We start from the raw sequence: 19397 nt of genomic DNA on the forward strand, positions 1-19397 counted from the left end.
AAAATCGCTGGTGGCGTCATGGTTTTTCTTATGGTGAGATGATTTCAAACTTCGTTACCATGGACGTGAAACTTCTGTATCTGGATGGACTACTCTTTTCCTTTACGCCAGCCTCAATTCTTGCAAGCATAATTTCGATCAGATGGCAAAAGGTTTTCTGAGTAATAGCAGTCCATTCTTGGCAGGGAACGAAACTCGAATTTTGAGCAGATCATTCCATTACTGGTGCGTTGTTGTTGTAAGACAACAGCCGAGTATTCTGGCATTATTCACAATGATCGTCCCCGAACTTGTTTTCGCTGGTAGGCAGGAAAAAGCGGTTGGACTGTCTTTGTAGACCTCTGTAGTGACATTGCCCTGTAGACCAACAATAAGTCTATCCTACCAGGGCCACACTATTATGCTCCACCTCCAAATTTCATTTTACAACGTAGATTGATACTACACAAGCCGGTGGATCTCGTTCACCAGGGAATCTTTACACTCACTCTTTTTTCTTTCTTTCTTTTTTCTACTGAAATGCCAATAGGTATGCATAAGGAATTGTGTAATTCCTCAGAGACGGTGGTTGAAGGTTTCTCAGAGAACCTTGATTGGTCGCTTTTGACCTGTGGAATATACCGTCATGTTTCCACTTTATTATGATATCGGAAGAAGACTTCAGAAGCTGAAATCTCCCACGTCGACTTGATACACTTGTGACACCCCATCACCTAACAACGTTAGATGTTCATAAACATGACGAAACAACCCATTCTGTTATCCGTATCTTCCACGGGACAGGTGGTATCACGACACCGAAAAGTACTACTCGGGGGCGTCTGGATACTTTTGATCACATAATTTATATATCAATGTTACATAGCAATGTCGACGAAAATTAAAGAAAAACTGACGTTTTTTAATCTATACTTAATTGTTTAGAAGTTGCTAAGAAACAAAATGGGATATTTAGGGCTGTATTTTAAACTCGACAATTGATGTTAAGGGAGATATCTATGAATATCGATTGAAATAATACTGTAGAGTAATTTGAAAACACCAAGGTTACCACAGCAGAATTCAGTGCACTTACGTTCTGTCATCCAGATGGCGCAGTTAAATCTTTCAAATTAGGACCTCCATGAAGGACTGCAGAATGGATGTATTGTAGTAAGGAAGAAAGTACCCATAAATGATGTGCTTATTAAGAGTCCTAATTGCAGTAGTAGGTCTTCCCTCTAAACTGACATTTAATCAACAATCCATCTTAAGAACATTGCAGAGCAAGAAATGACAGTTATACAAGGTATAAGCTATTAGGGCTCTGTAAATTTGGAAATGTGTTATGGTATTTGGAGAACATGCATAACGGGACCTTTATCAATGGTACACCAAAGATTGTTTACATTTCAAGTGTTAAGATTTGAGATCACTCTTTCGCAATGACGTTTTTCAAGTAGACACAGAGTATGTATGGAATTTTAATTTGAAAATCTTTAAGCATTGAAAGCCTTAGCTTCTAAACTCTGAAGCAGTAAAGGATTCATTGGGAGAGTAGTAGAGCTATATTTTCTTTGTAAACTCAGTTAATTTTGCGATACACAAAGAAACATTTCTCCGCCACCTCCAACTAACATTAGTTTAATAGAGTTCCCTACAAATTATACAATTGTAGACGTCCTTGTAAGGCTTTAACTGACACGTATCTGTATCATTCAAGTATGCTATACACAGTAGTTGATATAGCGTTTACGTTCTAAGTGCTCGAAATACGGGAACAGTTCCCTACTGTTTAAAAAAAAAAAAATACAATTGTGTACCGTTTTTCTTTCTTTTCTATTGTTCAGAGTCATATCCTAGTATAAACAGAAATTAAAGAAACTGGTCAAAAACTTTTCTTCTCTTACCTTTCTTAGCCTACATTGATCACTTCACGCTATGCTATTTACAAAGTATTGGAGCATACAATGCATAAATGCTACCAACAAATCATTCATATCGTTTATTGAAAGTTATATATACCTATCCTAGTTTATTGGGTATATAGTAAATTGCTCTACTCGATTCTGTTTTGATGTAAAATTTTGTATTTCGAGTCTATGTTCATCTTCCAGATGATCCAACCCACCAAACGTCTCTTTTAGATCCGTTAGCACTTTGAGGGAAAGTTAATGCCTATTTCCTTTCTTTTTTTTTTTTTTTTTTTTTTTTTTTTTTTTTTTTATATATCAACCATGGCAGACATGAACTCATACACTGTAAGAGGGATACATTGAAGACATGTACCAAATGAACTATGTGGTCTAGGGATTACAGAACAAATGCAAGTTAGCGAGGATGACTAGGGATTTGCAATATTAAGAAACAAATTCAGGAAAGATCTTAGCTAGATGAAGAAGAGGAAGGCATGGTATTAGATAGTATACTGACCGACTTACATAAGAATATAGGGAAACAAGAGGAGAAATAAATGTTCCCAATTTGTAATGTGTGTAATAATGTATGTAAATATATGAAGCGGGAGACTGGCCAACAGATTTTTAAATCTTGGAATCTGTATTTAAATCCCAACTCTACTGGCGGTATTTAAATAATATTCTGTCAGGAATCCTGCCCAAAAGGTAGGCATTTAAATGGTGAATATATACTCGTGCTCCTGGCTTGAAGGGTTAAGAGACAGTAATTATTTCATTTGACTAGAAACAGTAATCATTTCATCGACTAAAAGATCTTACCGGTCTATGTTCTACAACAGCTTTCAACTTTTCTCTCATCTCAACTTGTCTCTGCACCATGTACTTCGATCGAGGCCATTTCTTTTTCGGTTTTATTGTCCAGCCAAGCCCTGAAATTAATATAAAACATTATAAGAATAATAATAATCGCGTAATAACAAACACACAAAATTTTGTAAATATGCAGTCGCGTTACGCGTGTGTTCACATATACAAAGTAAACCTAACAAAAATATATTTTACTGAATAGTACATAATTACAATCCAACAGCAAAAGTTCGCATTTTATATCGTCAGTCATCAGAAGCAGGTAATAGTCATAACTCATAAGCAAAACATCAAGTAAGAATAAATAAATAAATAGAAATCAGATTGGTATGAACATACATTGGTAGGTACTTAAGGCATATATTTAATTTGTCAGTAGTACACGTCTTAAAATCAAAGCTATAAAACATCGTATCAAATAGAACTATAGAATAGTGTAGAGACTATATAAAATATCTCAGTGTCGTACGCAAAGAACAGTTTCCGGATTTAAAACCCATCTTTAACAAGATTAGGTGTATATATATATATATATATATATATATATATATATATATATATATATATCCTCTGAAAGAAACATGGAAGCTTGAAATCTTCTTGATAGAACTCTGTATATGGCACTGATTTTTTTTTTTTTTTTTAGTTTAACGTCCTACAATTATGCACCAAGGCTAAGGAAAACGGTGTTGATAATAATGAATGAAATGACAGAATAAAGAAAGTGGGAGAGAACGGTAGAACCATGAGGAGAAACCCACGTAGTACTCGGTGTTTGCAAACCGTTTGGCACGAGTTGGGAACATATAGGAACCTCACACACTAGAAATGAGCACTCTACTACTGAGCTACCACCATCCAGTGTATGTCAGTATATTCTCTATAATAATTAACAATATTTAAAATAATTGTACAAAATATATAATTATTATACTTTCAATAAACGATAGTAGAAAAGAGACTAGGATGATCCTGATAAAACTGAATTCCAGATTCCAATAGACTTTCATGTTTCATTGTCCCTACATATTGGAATTTTTCGATGCCTATCCATTCATCTTGATGTACGTACACATCTCTACAGAAGCCATACCGTTCACCGTATCCGGCCCAAATTTTAAATTTAAATTTTGCAGTTTTATTACATTTTTTCCTATGCTCCAAAATAAAGGTAGTTTACTGGAGGGTATTTTTTTAAAATGGTATTTTCTCGAAAAGGTTCTAACTATTACATTAATTGGTCTAAAATATGGTATAAGATATTGTTCTTTAAAAATATCAGTTTTCTCTTGGGGGACGGTTTTCATAACGACTTTGTTCATATTTCAAAACTTAATGTTTCACTAACTACTCTCTAACATGGCGGCTACATAATTCGTAAAAATAAATATTTCATTACTATCTTTACAATATAGCATAAGTAATTTCCATGATGAAATCCACAGTTGGTAGTTTACAGTTAGGGGCGACTTTCTTCAGATAATTTTCTCAAGAATGGAAAGAGGCGAGTTTGGAGTAGATTTCTTCAGATGGAGTTGAACAAAAACGTCTAATATAATTTTGTTCATAATTTCCAAAATAAATATTTTATCAACAATAAAATATTTTAGTAATAACTGCAACATGATATTATTTAATTTAAGAAAGGAGAGCGAGTAAGTGTTTAGTACGGTAGTCCGTACCTTTTACTTATTGCATGTGTGATAATGAAATAATTAAAAGTGACAAATTACTACCTTGCTCTTTCAGTACAGGGACAGGAGTCTTCAAATATTCCATATCGGGAGGATTTCCCAAATATCTCTTTGTAAGTGTTGCGAATATAGGACTTGCTTCTTCACCGTGAATCTCCTTTGATTTTAACGGAAGCTTGAAAAAATTAACGTCGTCCTGTGAAACAAAATATTAGGTTAAGATGTAATAGTAACATTATTATTTATGCCTGCTGGTTGTTATTTAAAATCATTGCAAAGAAACCAATTAATAGGTGAAATAAATAGAAATTCTTGTAAACTTATGAGCGGAATCACATCCATATTCGTTTGAAGTTTTTCATTCCCTTTTCTTTCTTTTCTTCTTTTTTTAATATATGCTACACATAAAAAAAAGTGTCTACAGTATATTAAAGAATTTAAAGGAAATTGTCTTCAATTAAATAACAAATTTGGTCTTCAATATTATCCTTTTATGATGTGGTAACTAGTTCAATATACAGATGGTTATCAAAATAATGGAAACACGTGCAGTTTCCAACACATAAGATGCATGGCCTAGCCGTTGTTAGTAGTGTATTAGGAATCGTGTAGTACGTCAGTAGAGTAGAAAGCAGGCGTGTGTTTGATTGGGTAGATGGTGGTGATAAAAATTGGAGAAAAGAGTTAAAATTGTGGGTGTTCGGTTAGTTGGGGCAAGTGTGTCTAAGGTGCTCTGTGTGTTAGATGTTTGAGTTTGGAGTTTAGCGTCCCGTTCGGCAGTGTTGTTATATAAGACGTGGACCTACACTTTAACATGGGGTCCGAACCACACGATTTCCCGCCAAGGATCGAACCTGGATCTCCCGCGCCAAAGACGCGGTACTTAATTATATAGTGTAGCCAAGAGGGACCCTCGATTGTTAGATATGTCGCAAGGAGGGGTGTTTAAGGTGATACAGCCTACAGAACTCACGGCATCTCGGCCAAGAGTAATAGTGAATAGAAGAGAAGCTTCAGTAACAGAGAACACCGAAGAATGAAGTGAAAGGATTAATAAAGCATGACGCATTTCAAGCAGTTCTTCCGGTATCATTTATTTCCGGTGGGTTCAAAAAGCTATGAGCTACATATGTAACTTACAATGGTTATGTTTTGTGTTGACGAATTAATGTTACAATGAAAGAGAAAATGACACTTTTTGTTTAAATGTATAGAAGAATGTGATTTGAAGTGCAAATAGATTAACGATAAGGCAGGTAACGAAAAGTATTTTTAAGGGAATAAAGTGAAACATAGACTGGCTTATGCTTTGTTTACAAAGCAGACGTTTTATTTAGAACCGAAAAATGTGCCTTTTGGAACCTTACACTGAGGCTGCTAGAGAAAGTGACAAAATTATTTGGTTCATCCATTATCAGCAAAGACTGTAGAGCAAATATGGCAAAAGTGACGACCATACTAAATCCACATTTAGAACAGCCTATTGCGACAATCAGTCCGACAAGGGTTGCTAAATTACACCAATCATGCTTTAGCCGAAGAAAATGGTGCTGACAATATGCAAAGTGAAAAGTCGGTAATTGGAAACTGGAATGAGTTTTCTTTCACTTTATTTTAAATACAGACTGTATTTATGTATGGCAGGCATAATGAAGTTTTTGCTCCAAATTGTTTCCTCCCTGCCGTGAAATATAGCGGTGGCTCTGTGATGCTATGAGCTGCAATTTTCTGGTTGCCATACGCAGTTAGTCCTGCGATTACTATAAGCTTATATGGACATTTTTGGTGACCACGAGAACCTATTGTCCAAATGATGTTTCCATCTAACCACAGCTTTCCAAGATGACAATGCGACAATTCACACTGCTGGAGCTGTTCAGGAGCGATTCAACTATCATCGGAATGAGCTACTTATCCAGTGGGACCCAATCCCCACGTCTCAGCATTATTGAACATCTGTGCACAGTTCTGGAGCAAATATCCTCTCCTATACTGGCTGACGGAACTGAACCCTACACTGTCCAAAGAATTGTACAATATTCCTCTAGAACCCATTTATGACTTATATGGCTTCATGTCACGCTGAAACTGATCTATTCTGCGGACTCATGTGGTATTTATCGAGTCAGTTTCATTTTTTTTCAAGTGTTTCCATTTTTTACAACTGTATATACTATCTATATATACTTCTGAATATTTTAAGTACGACAGCAAGAAGCCGATATCATATTCACTAAAATTGCAGAATATACAGAGAATGAAAGATGTGGAGCTCAGCGACGCAGCACGTGTGCCTTGCATTCTCACTGCAAACAGGAATTAAAGTGAGAACTCGAGGAGAGTTTAAGAGATGTTAAGCGGGGCTTAGAGCAAGTCGTCTGGGTTGACCCCAGGCTTTACTATAGGGACATCTTATGCTTTATGACCACACTACAACACATCTGAAAATAAAGTGGGTAATCAGGATTCGGGGGACGTGAGGAAGACCGAATTTGGAATGATTTGCGGTAAGCTCACTGCCCACAACTACCACGTCTCAACTCATTGGTGTTGTCATTTTAAATCTCTAGTAATATCTATAAAGCTTCTTGCTTTTCTCTTTTTTCATTAGCGAACTTTGAATCATAGCTATTTTCTTAAGTAGAACATTCAATATTGCGTTAAGTACTCTCCTCCTCCAAATAAAATGTATGACGAATTTCAGCTTTACAAAGAGAAAGGCGATAAATGGAGTAAGTCATACCTTGAAAACCAGAAATAATTCCATTAGTAGCAATAACCTCTCTAATACTCGAGTAGGGTATGGATTCAACAGAACACAGCGGAATGTGGAGCAAAGTTGTCCCTGAATGGCTATCTAACGAATGGAACAATTAGTAATCTAACAGCACAATGTCTAGCGGACATTGGGATTGTATTACCATTTCTTAAGTAAGTTGGGTAAGGGTATCACTTGTGAGGTAACCTTATCAACATGTAACTGTGATTCAGAAGAACTTGCTCTTCGGTCCTTGATTTTACATTTACACTTTCCAATTGCTGTAAGTATAAAATGCCTTGATCGTCTAGTCAGGTGGTACCAGTTTGTGATGCAATATACTCCGATGTGTCCATCAAACACAGAGTAGAACTTTTTTTATGTAGTTTTTTTTTTTTTTTTTTTTTTTTTGAATTTTCGTGTGTTACAAGCCAATGATGGTGACATACAGAGTATCGAGGTGTACTCACTTCTCAACGCACGCACGCTCTTAGCACTGTATTCAGAAACGGATTCTCCAACCAACGAGACAATAAAGAAACAAGCATTTGCTCGTGTTGCTTTCTGTACCGCAGTCCAAGCGGGATTCATAATCTAACTTTGTAGCGTTGCGCAATCTTCTGGAGTTGTTGGCCAACGGTTTCTACATTGAAATTGAATGTTTTTCTTAATGACTCACATATTTTGTCATTATTGAGCTTAATAGCGACATTAGGTGCCTCATTGTCTATGACTTGGACAGCCAACATGTGATGTATCCTAAAAAGCTTCATTGCCGTTCTTAAATTTGTTATAATGCCGTTGTACTCTCTGCATATTTACCAAACCTACCGAATGTCTGGTACATTTTCTTTTCAATTTTACTGGATGACCGTGACCGGGAAACTACACAAGGAAACACTTACTACAGTAACATATTACTCTTTTTTCATTGAAACAAAAGGTGTCGGGTATCACACTAAGGTACACAAGAAAATACCGAAGAAGAAAAACAATATTCAAAGTTATTAACTGATAGGTAATAGACGCTAGTGCTAATGCTCTTAAGAGGATCTCTTGTGCACCCATTAGACATAGGAAAAGTTGAAGTATGCAGTTTTAGATAGGTTGAGTTTGAATTTAACGTCTCTTTCAGCAGCGAGGATATATGAGACGTGGACCTACTGATTAACGTGGAATCCGAACCACATGAGTTCCCGCCAGGAATCGAACCCGGGCCTCTCACGCCAAAGGCGCGTTTGCTAACCGCTTAGCCACGGAGGAGCATCAGTTTTGGATAGGGTATGTATAATTATTTTTATGGTGATGTAGCCGCCACTCCTCGCTTTATTGAATACGAAATAACGCGTAAAGCTTCAAATGTATAGCTTTTCCACGATTTTTGGCGATCTGAAACTATTACTTTTCTCCAAAAGTCCAAATGAATATTTCCTTTTATTTTGATGTGAGGAATCACCTCTTGAAGCTTGTTTGTATAGTTCATACACACCCTGTAGGCCTACAGACATTAAAGTTGGTTGGCTTTGAGTTTAGTATTCCTTTCAGCACCGAAGTGATATGAGAGACGTGGATCTGCATCTCATCGTGGGATCTGAACCACATGAACTCCCGCCAGGAATCGAATCCTGGTCTTACAATATTAAAATAGCTTTCCCATCATTGACTAATTATTTTTCACTTTTTCATGAACGGTCCAGCACGTACCTCATATTAAGAACCTCTGACCTAAAAGACACAAAGAACATCAGAATTCTTCAATACAGAGAAAGCTATTATTAATATATAAAAATGTAGTTAATGGAACAAAACTTTTGGTGCAAACTCTGTTTCGCCGTCTTTGTTTTACAGCTGGTTGACTTATATGAGGAAGTAATCTATATTTCTCTTTCCTTAGGTTGACTGTCTGCTGGAGTCAAACTGTGTGTGAGAAATATGATTGAAGATAGGTCATCATTAGGTGGCTCATCCTTTTCTATGAGGTATGAGCAACTACTACGTACTTCGTGAGGCCAGGCTACAAGAACGAGGCAACATTCATGAGCCAAAACAAATGTTTTTCACACATTAACAAATATGCTTTTCCCACATAATGGGGTATCAAGGCCTCAACCATTTTTATGGTGAAATCCAAAACTGGGTATCGCAACTTCACGAAGAGCATTACTTCAGAGTTCAGACCCAATTTTGGGTCTCATGGCGGTCAACCTGTTAAAATGAACGGCGGGCATTTTTGCCGATCCCAAACGTTTCAGCATTCTTGCCAATTTGATGTCGAGAACAGAACCCAAACAACCCCTGCGGGGCTTCTAACCCGTTCCTACTAGTACTACCACTACTACTACAACTACTACTACATTAGCTGTGGATCTATATAGTACAAGGGCAAACGTACTACAGTACTACTACTACTACATTTGCTGTGGATCTATATAGTACAAGGACAAACTTATTTTAATGAATATTTTTTTAAAATGATCGGTAAATCACTTTTTGAATATTATTTTTAATCTCATTTTAACGAAAGAAGTGTTATAAAAATTTTTAAAAGTAGTAAAGAAACTGTCCGTAGGCAGGATTTGAACCCACGCCAAAAACACTTTCTTTACTAGCTTATTGCGCTTGTCCACTCGGCTACCAGAGTCGACATTTGCCGTTTACTTTGTGCTATATGTAGATCATGTCTCGTGATATCGTATCTGTATCGACCAATCAGATCAGAGGATATCTGAAACGTTTGGGATCCGCAAATATGCGAACGGCGGTTTCATTTTAATGATTTCATCTTCTGATCTATTTAAATGTCTTACTTTGTGAAAATTAAATTTTGTGCTATTACACATGGGCTAACATGGGCAGTGGCTCGGGGCAGCAAATTTTCTCTGACTTTATTTTTCATATTTCGGTTCAGGAAATTTTAGAAATTTATTATATACAATATATGTAATTGACATGACACGAGTTTTTACATTTTGAAGACACATTAACATAAGTCTATTTGTCTCAGAAGTGGCAAGTCATATTTTAGATACGAATTTATATTCATTATTTCTCTTTTTTCATTCTTGACATCATATTCTTTGATCGTAATTTCAAGATTTTACCATTATTGACTAACTTCGAGAGTTACTTGGAGTTTTCACGTTTTCCAATGCACTTAAATGCTGTACTGATTATTTACACCTCCGTCCCGAAGTTTCTATACTGATATTTATTGATATGAAAAAGGCTATTTTTTAAAATGGCCCGAGGTGGCAAAATATTAAATATGGTCCTGCGTATATTTGTAATAAATAGTTTTGAGAAAGCAGACGACATTTAAATAGAGCCGAGAAGAAAACGGTAAAATCCCATTATTAAATGCATCGTTTACTTAAAAAAAAGAAAAAAAATGAAGAATGATTCCACACATAAAACAATGATGTGAAAAACACCCAGCCAGCAATTTAAACGTGCTACAAAGTTGCACCAAACTTGCCGTTGCAGCTCAATTGACTAGCCGTAAGCTCAACTATGCAAGCTAATTTGCTTGCTACAAGCTTGTGTTAAGCTAGTTAGTTACATCAGGGCAAGGATTGCTGCAAGCTTATCTTCACAAATGAAACGCAACTTAAATTATCTCAAACGCCAGCCAAGTATAAGCGAAACTCACCAATGGCAAGCCTGATTAAGGTAAATGCAAGCGAGGGGGCGCGGTGACTCAGTGGTAGAGCGTTCAGCTTGGGGTCCCGGGTTCGATCCCAGCCCCCGACAAATGAACTTTGTGGTGGACAAACACCGTGCTCGTGGGTTTTCTCGGGGTTCTCCCGTTTCCTTCCACTTTCTTCAGTCCACCATTTCACTCATCTCTCATCATCACCGTCTCCTTTAGCCTAACCGGCATAACCGTGGGACGTAAAACTTAAAGATTTCATTTCATTTTGTAAATGTAAGCGAAAGAGACTCCAAACAAGCCAGATGCAAGCTTGCGGCAAGCAAATTAAGACAAAACAAAACTGTAAGAAATCCTACATATTGATAGTCTGACTAAATCCATGCCACAATCCTTGAGCACATCAAAAATATCTATGAGATATAAATTTTCCCACAGCATGTCCAATAATTGAAGCAAAAGCACAGCAGTATGAACGAGTCTCACTAAGGTATACTAGGATTTTTGGGATCGCTGATTCCGAATCCAAAGTCGGTTAACATCTATCATGTCAGGTTCAATATCATTTGAAGGTCAAATCGAGAGGGAACGTTATATGAACAAAATATGAACAAAAAGTACATGAATGTTTTTTGAGTAGCTGGATCCGATTATGTCATTTCCTTGACCCGACAAGGTCATTTCAAGATCACAGCAGGGTCATTTAATGATCAAACCTGAAAAACCGTCGGAAAAATCTAAAAAAAGATCTAGAGTTCTAGGGTAGCTGAAAAAACTTTGAAAGAATCGCAATCATCCTTACTGCAACGTTTTCAGATCACTGACTCTAAAAATATGTATGTCTACGTTATCTACTTTATTCCCTTTCCCTTCGTCGGAAGCATGAAGTAGTGGGATAGTTCCTCAAGTCGTCACTAGTTCGCGAGTGCCTTTCCGCGGACAAACGGCAATAAGAGCGGCACCGTAAAGCATTACGTATAGATAAGCTATGACCTGAATAGAGCTCGTCGACGACGCATCTCGCAGAGGCTTCCCAGCAGAAAAGCACGGCATCTTTGGTGTATATCGGAGTGGGTAGTTGGTACGTCAGCGAGACTCTCTCAGCTATTGTCAGGGCCACCCATAGAATTCCTTCCATTTGTTTTTCTAACACATTTTCCTGCCTGACCGACTTTTGTACTCATTCAACTGTAGAGTTTAGTGTGTTGCAAGTCGGGTATCTCCGTACCTTTTTGCATCGCCCATTCCCTTATCAGATTGAACTAGCACCTTCGTAAATACAAGCTTATTTAGACCATAAAAGTAATGATATTTTTCACTTGATAGAAATGGGTTTGAGCCAGGATTGTTACGTTTTAGAATCATTTCAAGATTTAGAAACGCTACTCGATATGAGCTTTGGATGCGCTTTGCAGCGAATGATGACGAATTGCCGGCCATGGAAGTAGAAAATTGTCCGATATTAGGGTATTACGGTACTTGTAAGTCCGATGCTAGGGCATTAGGTTGTTGTGCACATGTAACCAGTGAACTATTTTTTAGGATGGGCTAGACATCAACAACAAATAAAATACCCTAAGGTAAACGCGCCTGAATTCGACAGGCACCCGAATTCGACATACCTGTGTTTAAATGTTGTGAAATAAGCGTAAGATGTCATCCCTGCAATCGTGAATAGAAGTGGCAACATTATGGGAGTGTCTTTTCTCGTGTCAGAAATACGGTTACAGTAGATGAGTCATATGTATGGACAAAAGAAGTACATTGTTGTGTGTGTGACACACTCTTCGAGAAAAAACACATAATCTTAAGGAAAACATAAGACGGCAGGTTATTTTCGTAAGACTTTTATTAAAGTTAGGTTTGCTTCAAGCAAATAGTGGTACTTTAATGTTGTAAAGGAGTTTCAATCAGTGCGTTTTATTTTCTTCTGTGAGGACAAAGGTTGTGATGTAACATGAACGGGAGGTTGTCGAAAACACGAGCCTTTATTTGTAACGTGAACCGGATTTCGACAAGGTTGTCGAATTCATGCTCAGTATTCCAAATATAATTTTAACTGAATATCTAAACGTACAAGTATGTTCAAAGTCTTTCATAAAGCTATTTGTTGCATAATTCTCCGATAGTTGTAACCTCAGTTCGACATGGAATGTCGAAATCAGGTTTCCAGCATGTCGAATAGAGAATCATCGAAATAACTACTCAGTTCAGAAAATTTAAGTTGTGTTCTTTCGCCCGTCTGATAATTTCTGCATAATAATAAAACAATATTTGAAGCTGAGAAGAGATTACTACTACTAATAATGCCGACTTAATATTTTACATGGATATAATTGAAGGTGTCGAATTCAGATACCGCAACTGTCGAAACCAGGTGAAGTGTGTCGAATTCGGGTTCCATTGGCGAGTTCCAGTTTCATAAAAAAAATTTAACATTAGCATTTGAGCCTTGAAGTAACTTTTAGTATTAGTAGAGACTGTACATTTCAAGGGAAGAAAATGGGCCAACACCGATCAATATTATGGTCACAATAGGCAATTGATTTTGAAAAAGGTCCTTAACCTGTCGAAATCCGGCGCGTTTACCTTAGTCGAGCTCTACTGGAATACATACAAGATGCTGGTAATCGTAATGTGGACAACGATGGAAAGAAGTGAAACACTGGAGGTTGAAGTTCAAAATGATGAGACGTAAGATGCAGAACAAATCTATATTGGAAAAGAAGACACTGCAAATGACTGACTGGAAAACTAAATGAACAATATTATTATTAAATTCGATTAACACCGACCTCGGATTCGGAACAAGCTACCCTGAAAACCTATCTATGAATTTTTCCGACCGTTTTTCAAGTTTGACCTCGAAATGACTACTACGACATTGTCGGGTCAAGGAAATTACATAATCGGATCCAACGACTTAAAAAATATTCATGTACTTTTTATTCAGGTTTTTGCAACGTTCCCTCTCACTTTGACCTTCAAATGATATTGAACCTGACGTGATAAATATTAACCGATCTCGGATACGAACTCAGCGATCCCAAAAACCCTAGTACACCCTAGTGAGACTCGTTCATACCTCATAGATAAAATGTTGAACTAATTATTATTTTCAGTTTACGAGGGAGCGATGCCTTTAAGGGACGATAATTATCAGCAGCTATCTCAAAAACGTGGGGTGGTTCGGGCTTTGTGCCCATTAAGACTTTTCATCAGGGGACCAACCAAAATACACAACATACTGCAATACCAGCCAATTTAACGGAAACCAGATTTTCATAAGCTCTAAGCGGGATCCCTTCTACCTTTTTACATAAAACAGAAAAATGTTTAAACTTGGAAAACAGCATTCAGATAAAGTTTATACTGTAAGTTAAACTTTAAGTTCATATTAAAATGTCTAAAACAGTTCTGTATTCTTTCGCGAAATAAGTAGGCTCAAATCTGCTGCCATCCAAGTTCACATTGATGCTTTATACATAAATACCAAATTCGTTATGCCTCATTGTTACCGAAATATGACGAAATAAAGAGCGGCATTATAATTGAGACTAGAGCACTAGACGGCAAAATTAAAAAAATAATTAAATTTTGTCGTTTATTCAAGGTAAATACTAAAAAGACGCTAAAAACGCGAACACTACCTTGGCGCCGAAAGTTAAGAGGTCAGAGTCACGTGGTTTTTGAGAACACTGAAAATGAAACGCGCGCTGGTTTTTTAATTCAATTTAAAAAAAAATGTCTCGCAATTGAAGCTTGGGTTGCCTGCACTACAGCTTGCGCTAAACAAAAATAAGCTTTTCTGTATAAGCGAAAGTAAAATAAAATCAAATAAAGCGACAGGCAAGCTTGCGACAAGCAAGCATGCTGTCTGGGACAAAGATGGCGCTTGTCTCAACACCATTAATTAATTATTTTTCTTTCATTTCTTGTGTGCATCTTGGAACCACAGAGTCCGCCAGAAAAACGTATACACTGTTTAAGAAAAAAACTATATATCATATTTCTTAATTACATTTAATTGTTGTTCAAACATGTGTTACAAACCTTCAAGTAAGCATATGTTTACATTAGATATTCAAAATGGCCGTTGACGGCCAAACACCTAACAGAACGACGAGCAATCGCTGCAGCTACAGCGGTCAATGTATCAATGGAGATCGATGCATATGCCTCTGTAATCGTTCCATGTGCCTCAAACTTGTCAACAATGCGTTTGATTGTTAGGTGGATTGGTGGTTCAGTACCAAACTCCCCTTTCCACTGACGTAGCACTTCGATAGCATTCTCAAACCTGATAAAATACTTCAAAACGTACTTACACTGTTCGAACATCAAGTGTACACCTGCCATTTTCTTATCTCATTAACCGTGCTGACAGTACCGACATCTGTTGAGCGATAAACCGTACTACAACATAATTTTAACTATAAACAATTGACAGTGCCGACATCTGTTAGGTGAAAAAACATACTACAACATTCTTAAATTTCAGAACAATTGTCAATGCCTGTATCCTGATAAAGGATGACAAAAAGTGTACACATTTTTCTGGTGGACTCTGTAGTTTTAAGTTGCATTTCTTTCTGTTTAATAATAAATTGTTAATTATATAACTTAGTTGAAAGTGTTTAAGAAACTTACAAGAGTTGTGTTAGGCGGTAACAAATATTTTGTACGTTGAAGTTCTTCCTTCTCTAAATCCATTTCTAAATTTTCTTCCAGCCGATTCATCACCAACATCCGTGGTTCTTTACCACCCAATTTTCCTTTTAAAAAAATGTATGCATACATTCCAGTAATTATATCAAAAAATATTTTGTCAGAATAGAGAATAGTTTAATTAGATTTTAAAAGAATACTTATAATTGACTTTAACAATAGGTAAAGACAGCAGCGTCATTTTAGTTGAGTTGAGTTGATTTTGAGTTTAACACCCCTTTCAGCAGCGAGGCCATATCAGACGTGGACCTACTGATTAACGTGGAATCCGAACCGCATGAGCTCCCGCCGGGAATTGAACCCGGGGAGCGTCATTTCAGATTTTGTTTGCGGAGGTAGGACAATACTCCCGATGTAAATACATTTTCATGTTTCTGGTTGGTATATTATTATCCTAATGCCAGTAACGTACGCAGGAATTTATTTCGGGAGTGGTCCAAACTCAATATGAGTGTATTTTATATTCAAATTCCTAAAATCGCCCCTGAAATTGGGCTAAATTTACACAAAAGTCGAAATTTTCGGGGGGTCCGGACCCCCAGGAACTACCCCTGCGTACGTCTCTGCCTATTGATTAAAACAGAAACAAATCTGAAGATCAGGGAGGGAGAAAATGCCCCCCGTCCAAAGCCCCACATGACGCTCCTGAGCGAAGACTGGATTCATATTCATTATTTCAGTTCTTTTTCATTGTTTATTGATTTTTATTTTTGCTTGCAGGTTCATCAAACTGAACCGAATTTCGATTAAATACGTATTTATCTGTTGCCCGAATCAAACAGTACTGAAGGGTTTCATTAAATCAATCTAGACCAAAGTAGCATGATAAAAGCTTAACTAAAGGTAAGTACTATGTTCCAAAATTAAATTCAAACTGTTCAAATGTTTCCCTGTGATGTGATTACAAACAACAGGCAACATTGCTTTCAATGTTAAGAAAGAAATTATTAAAAAGTGCCCTCGTTCCCCCATAAAACAGAAATTCTCAAAAACGCTAGAGAGTGAGTTTACTTATTTTTAATGGAGAATTTATATACCAGGTTTCATTTTCTTAAGTTGACAGGGTCATGAGATATTCAAATTTTTCTCATATATTTGACCCGCGCTCCCCCTTTAGGATATGTACAGTATTTTAATCAAAATAACATGGTAGAAACTCAGCTTGAGTCCTGTGCATGATAAGTACATCCAAAATTCATTTCAAACAGTTTAGCTGATTTCTCGTGGTGCGATCACCAACAAGATTCTTTTCACTTGTATACAATGGATTGAAATTATACTGGTTTCCTACGTTTGCAACTACAAGATATCTATATACAATTATTATGATAGAGACTAATTTTGGAACCATATTGTTATACAGTCTAATAAATAAATTACATATACAGTATCTATTATTTTACTACTTGCAAATGTTGGTGCCGATAGAAATGTTATGAATGCTAAATTAGAATCTGCGTAGACCTACTATACCTATGACCAATAATAATAATAATAATAATAATAATAATAATAATAATAATAATAATAATAATAATAATAATAATAATAATAATAATAATAATACATCACATTTGTTATAGTTATGAGATTGGTTAAAATACTATTTTCTCCTTTTGGTGCAATAGTAAACAAAAATTATATTAACTTCCATATGCTTAATTTTACATGTTCTGCACTCAAAGGTGAAAGGTGAAAGGGAGTCATAATATTATACCTCTATTAATGCAAAATACAAGTAACATACAGAATTGAGATTCGGTAAACATTTTTGAAAGCAACCAGTACTTACTACTCAAAGCATTCTGTAACCTCTTTCTGAACTTTATCCAGTTTTCTAGACTAAGTAAAGCATTGTCTGGTTCTGGTACTTTATCCTCGGTTGTTGAACGCAAAATTTCACGAACTTGAGGCAAGATTAATGCTTTTTGTGATGGTTCCAGCCGCAATCTATTTTCACCACCAGTAGGAGAGGGAAGGGAAATCGTAGACGTAGATTTAACGCTAATATGAGTGTCCTGGGAAGAGACAAAACAAAAAGAATTAAATAAAATGTAATAATAATAATAATAATAATAATAATAATAATAATAATAATAATAATAATAATAATAATAATAATAATAATAATAATGTTTGAAACCTTTGAAATATGTTTATTGTAAGCAAACAGCATTACAGCCGCAAGTGCCCCAAAGGAAAATGTTTTTACAAGCATAGGGCGTATGCAAATAGAATTAACAGCATACAACTGATCATACAAAAATAGGTGAAATGGATAAAATATTAGTTCAGAAAAATAACATAAAAACATGCAGTATTTGTTACAAACTGGGAAATACAAAAATAGCAATAGTAAAAAAAAAGCATAATTAACATGTATATTGAAAAGGTATACCATATAGAATGAGTATACAGCATAAAATACAAAAATAGATTATTATTTACCATGTAGTTATAACAGTTTACAAAATATTAAAAGAGAGAAAAAGTTCAGAAAGACATTATGTAGCTGCTATTACAAATTGAAAATAAATATTTCTAAGTTAAACACATCAAGTAAAATACACTGACTCATAAGGCTAGTAATAATGACGGAAATAAAATAAGCATAGACAAAAATGAAGACTACATATGAAACAAATAAAAAATGCATGACCAAGATAAAAAAAGAGCAGTATCCGTAGTAAAGAAGGAATTAAGCATAGGAGAAAAGAAAAGATGATAAAAAAAATAAAAGACGAGAAAATAAAAACCTAACAAAACATAAAAGGATCTTACAAATAACACCTTCTAAACTTTACAAAAATGACCTTCAGAAATACAATAAAAATAAGAAACAAACATGTATATCTGTTCAGAATTTAAAAAGTTCTTACAATTTGATTTAAAAAGATGCAATATATATATATATATAAGACAAATCCATACAGTATTTACTGAAAATACAAAACAAAATTAAGACAATCAGTTGCAAGCCTAAAAATACTGAGACATTTCATACTTTATTAAAATAATAATAATAATAATAATAATAATAATAATAATAATAATAATAATAATAATAATAATAATAATAATAATAGTTGTAATTTGTACTAAAATAGCCAATCAAATCATATCAAAAACTGAATAAATAAAGAACAGTTTGTTGGAAATAGAGTTGTCTACTGGACGAGACGAAAGAGAATGATGAGAAACGAGACGAGACAGAACTCTTCCAAGAAAAAGCAGAAGCACTATTCGAGACGAGACATCACTTTCGTGACAACTTTTTAACATGAGACAGCTTCAAGTCTTGTCTTGCAAACACGTTTAGTACATCAAATTCCCAATCCACACTTCCATTGCATGTGTCTTGAAGCAAAAGAGACGTTATCCATTGAAACAACTAGTCATTGAATTAACGCATGAAACTCGTTGAAGTGTAAAGAAACTAATAATACAAGATGAGATAAATCATTTGTGAGAAGCAGGTATGGAACTAACCGTCATAATTCACTATTAAATTGATAGAATTTGTCGCTTATTCACCATATTCGCTAATGAGTAGCAAATTTTTGCGTTGTTAACGCTTACAAGGACAAACATTTTTTTTTCAGTTTTTCGTTCCACGATTACGCTCTATAGGCAGAAGGACGTGAATAATTAATGAAAATTAATTATTATGAGAACTTTTGGTTTAATGTTTCTCGCATATGCTCCGAGACTAAGAGAGACGATGATGATATAATTGACGAAATGGTGAAATGAAAGAAAAAATGGAATTAAACTGGAGAACTCCAAGAAAATTCATTGAAACG

At 35.6% G+C, this 19397-nt stretch overlaps 1 protein-coding gene across 3 annotated transcripts in view; it reads right to left on the minus strand.

The window, feature by feature from the left end:
• The window catches only part of LOC145668293 (MYCBP-associated protein-like), a 119557-nt gene that overhangs the window by 55440 nt on the left and 44720 nt on the right, over positions 1-19397 (minus strand). For all 3 annotated transcript variants that reach the window (XR_014128006.1, XR_014128005.1, XM_081736020.1), the window contains exons 3-6: positions 17387-17612; positions 15517-15641; positions 4502-4655; positions 2718-2827 (exon numbers count right to left, since the gene is read on the minus strand). Coding sequence is in view for 1 of the 3 variants with exons in the window: in XM_081736020.1 (XP_081592146.1) it covers positions 2718-2827; positions 4502-4655; positions 15517-15641; positions 17387-17612 (615 nt within the window). In the remaining 2 variants the exon portion in view is untranslated. The remainder of the gene's footprint in view (positions 1-2717; positions 2828-4501; positions 4656-15516; positions 15642-17386; positions 17613-19397) is intronic.

The sequence above is a fragment of the Thermobia domestica genome, chromosome 13 (genome assembly GCF_964235325.1).
Source record: "Thermobia domestica chromosome 13, izTheDome1.hap1.1, whole genome shotgun sequence".
In the NCBI taxonomy this organism is placed as follows: domain Eukaryota; kingdom Metazoa; phylum Arthropoda; class Insecta; order Zygentoma; family Lepismatidae; genus Thermobia; species Thermobia domestica.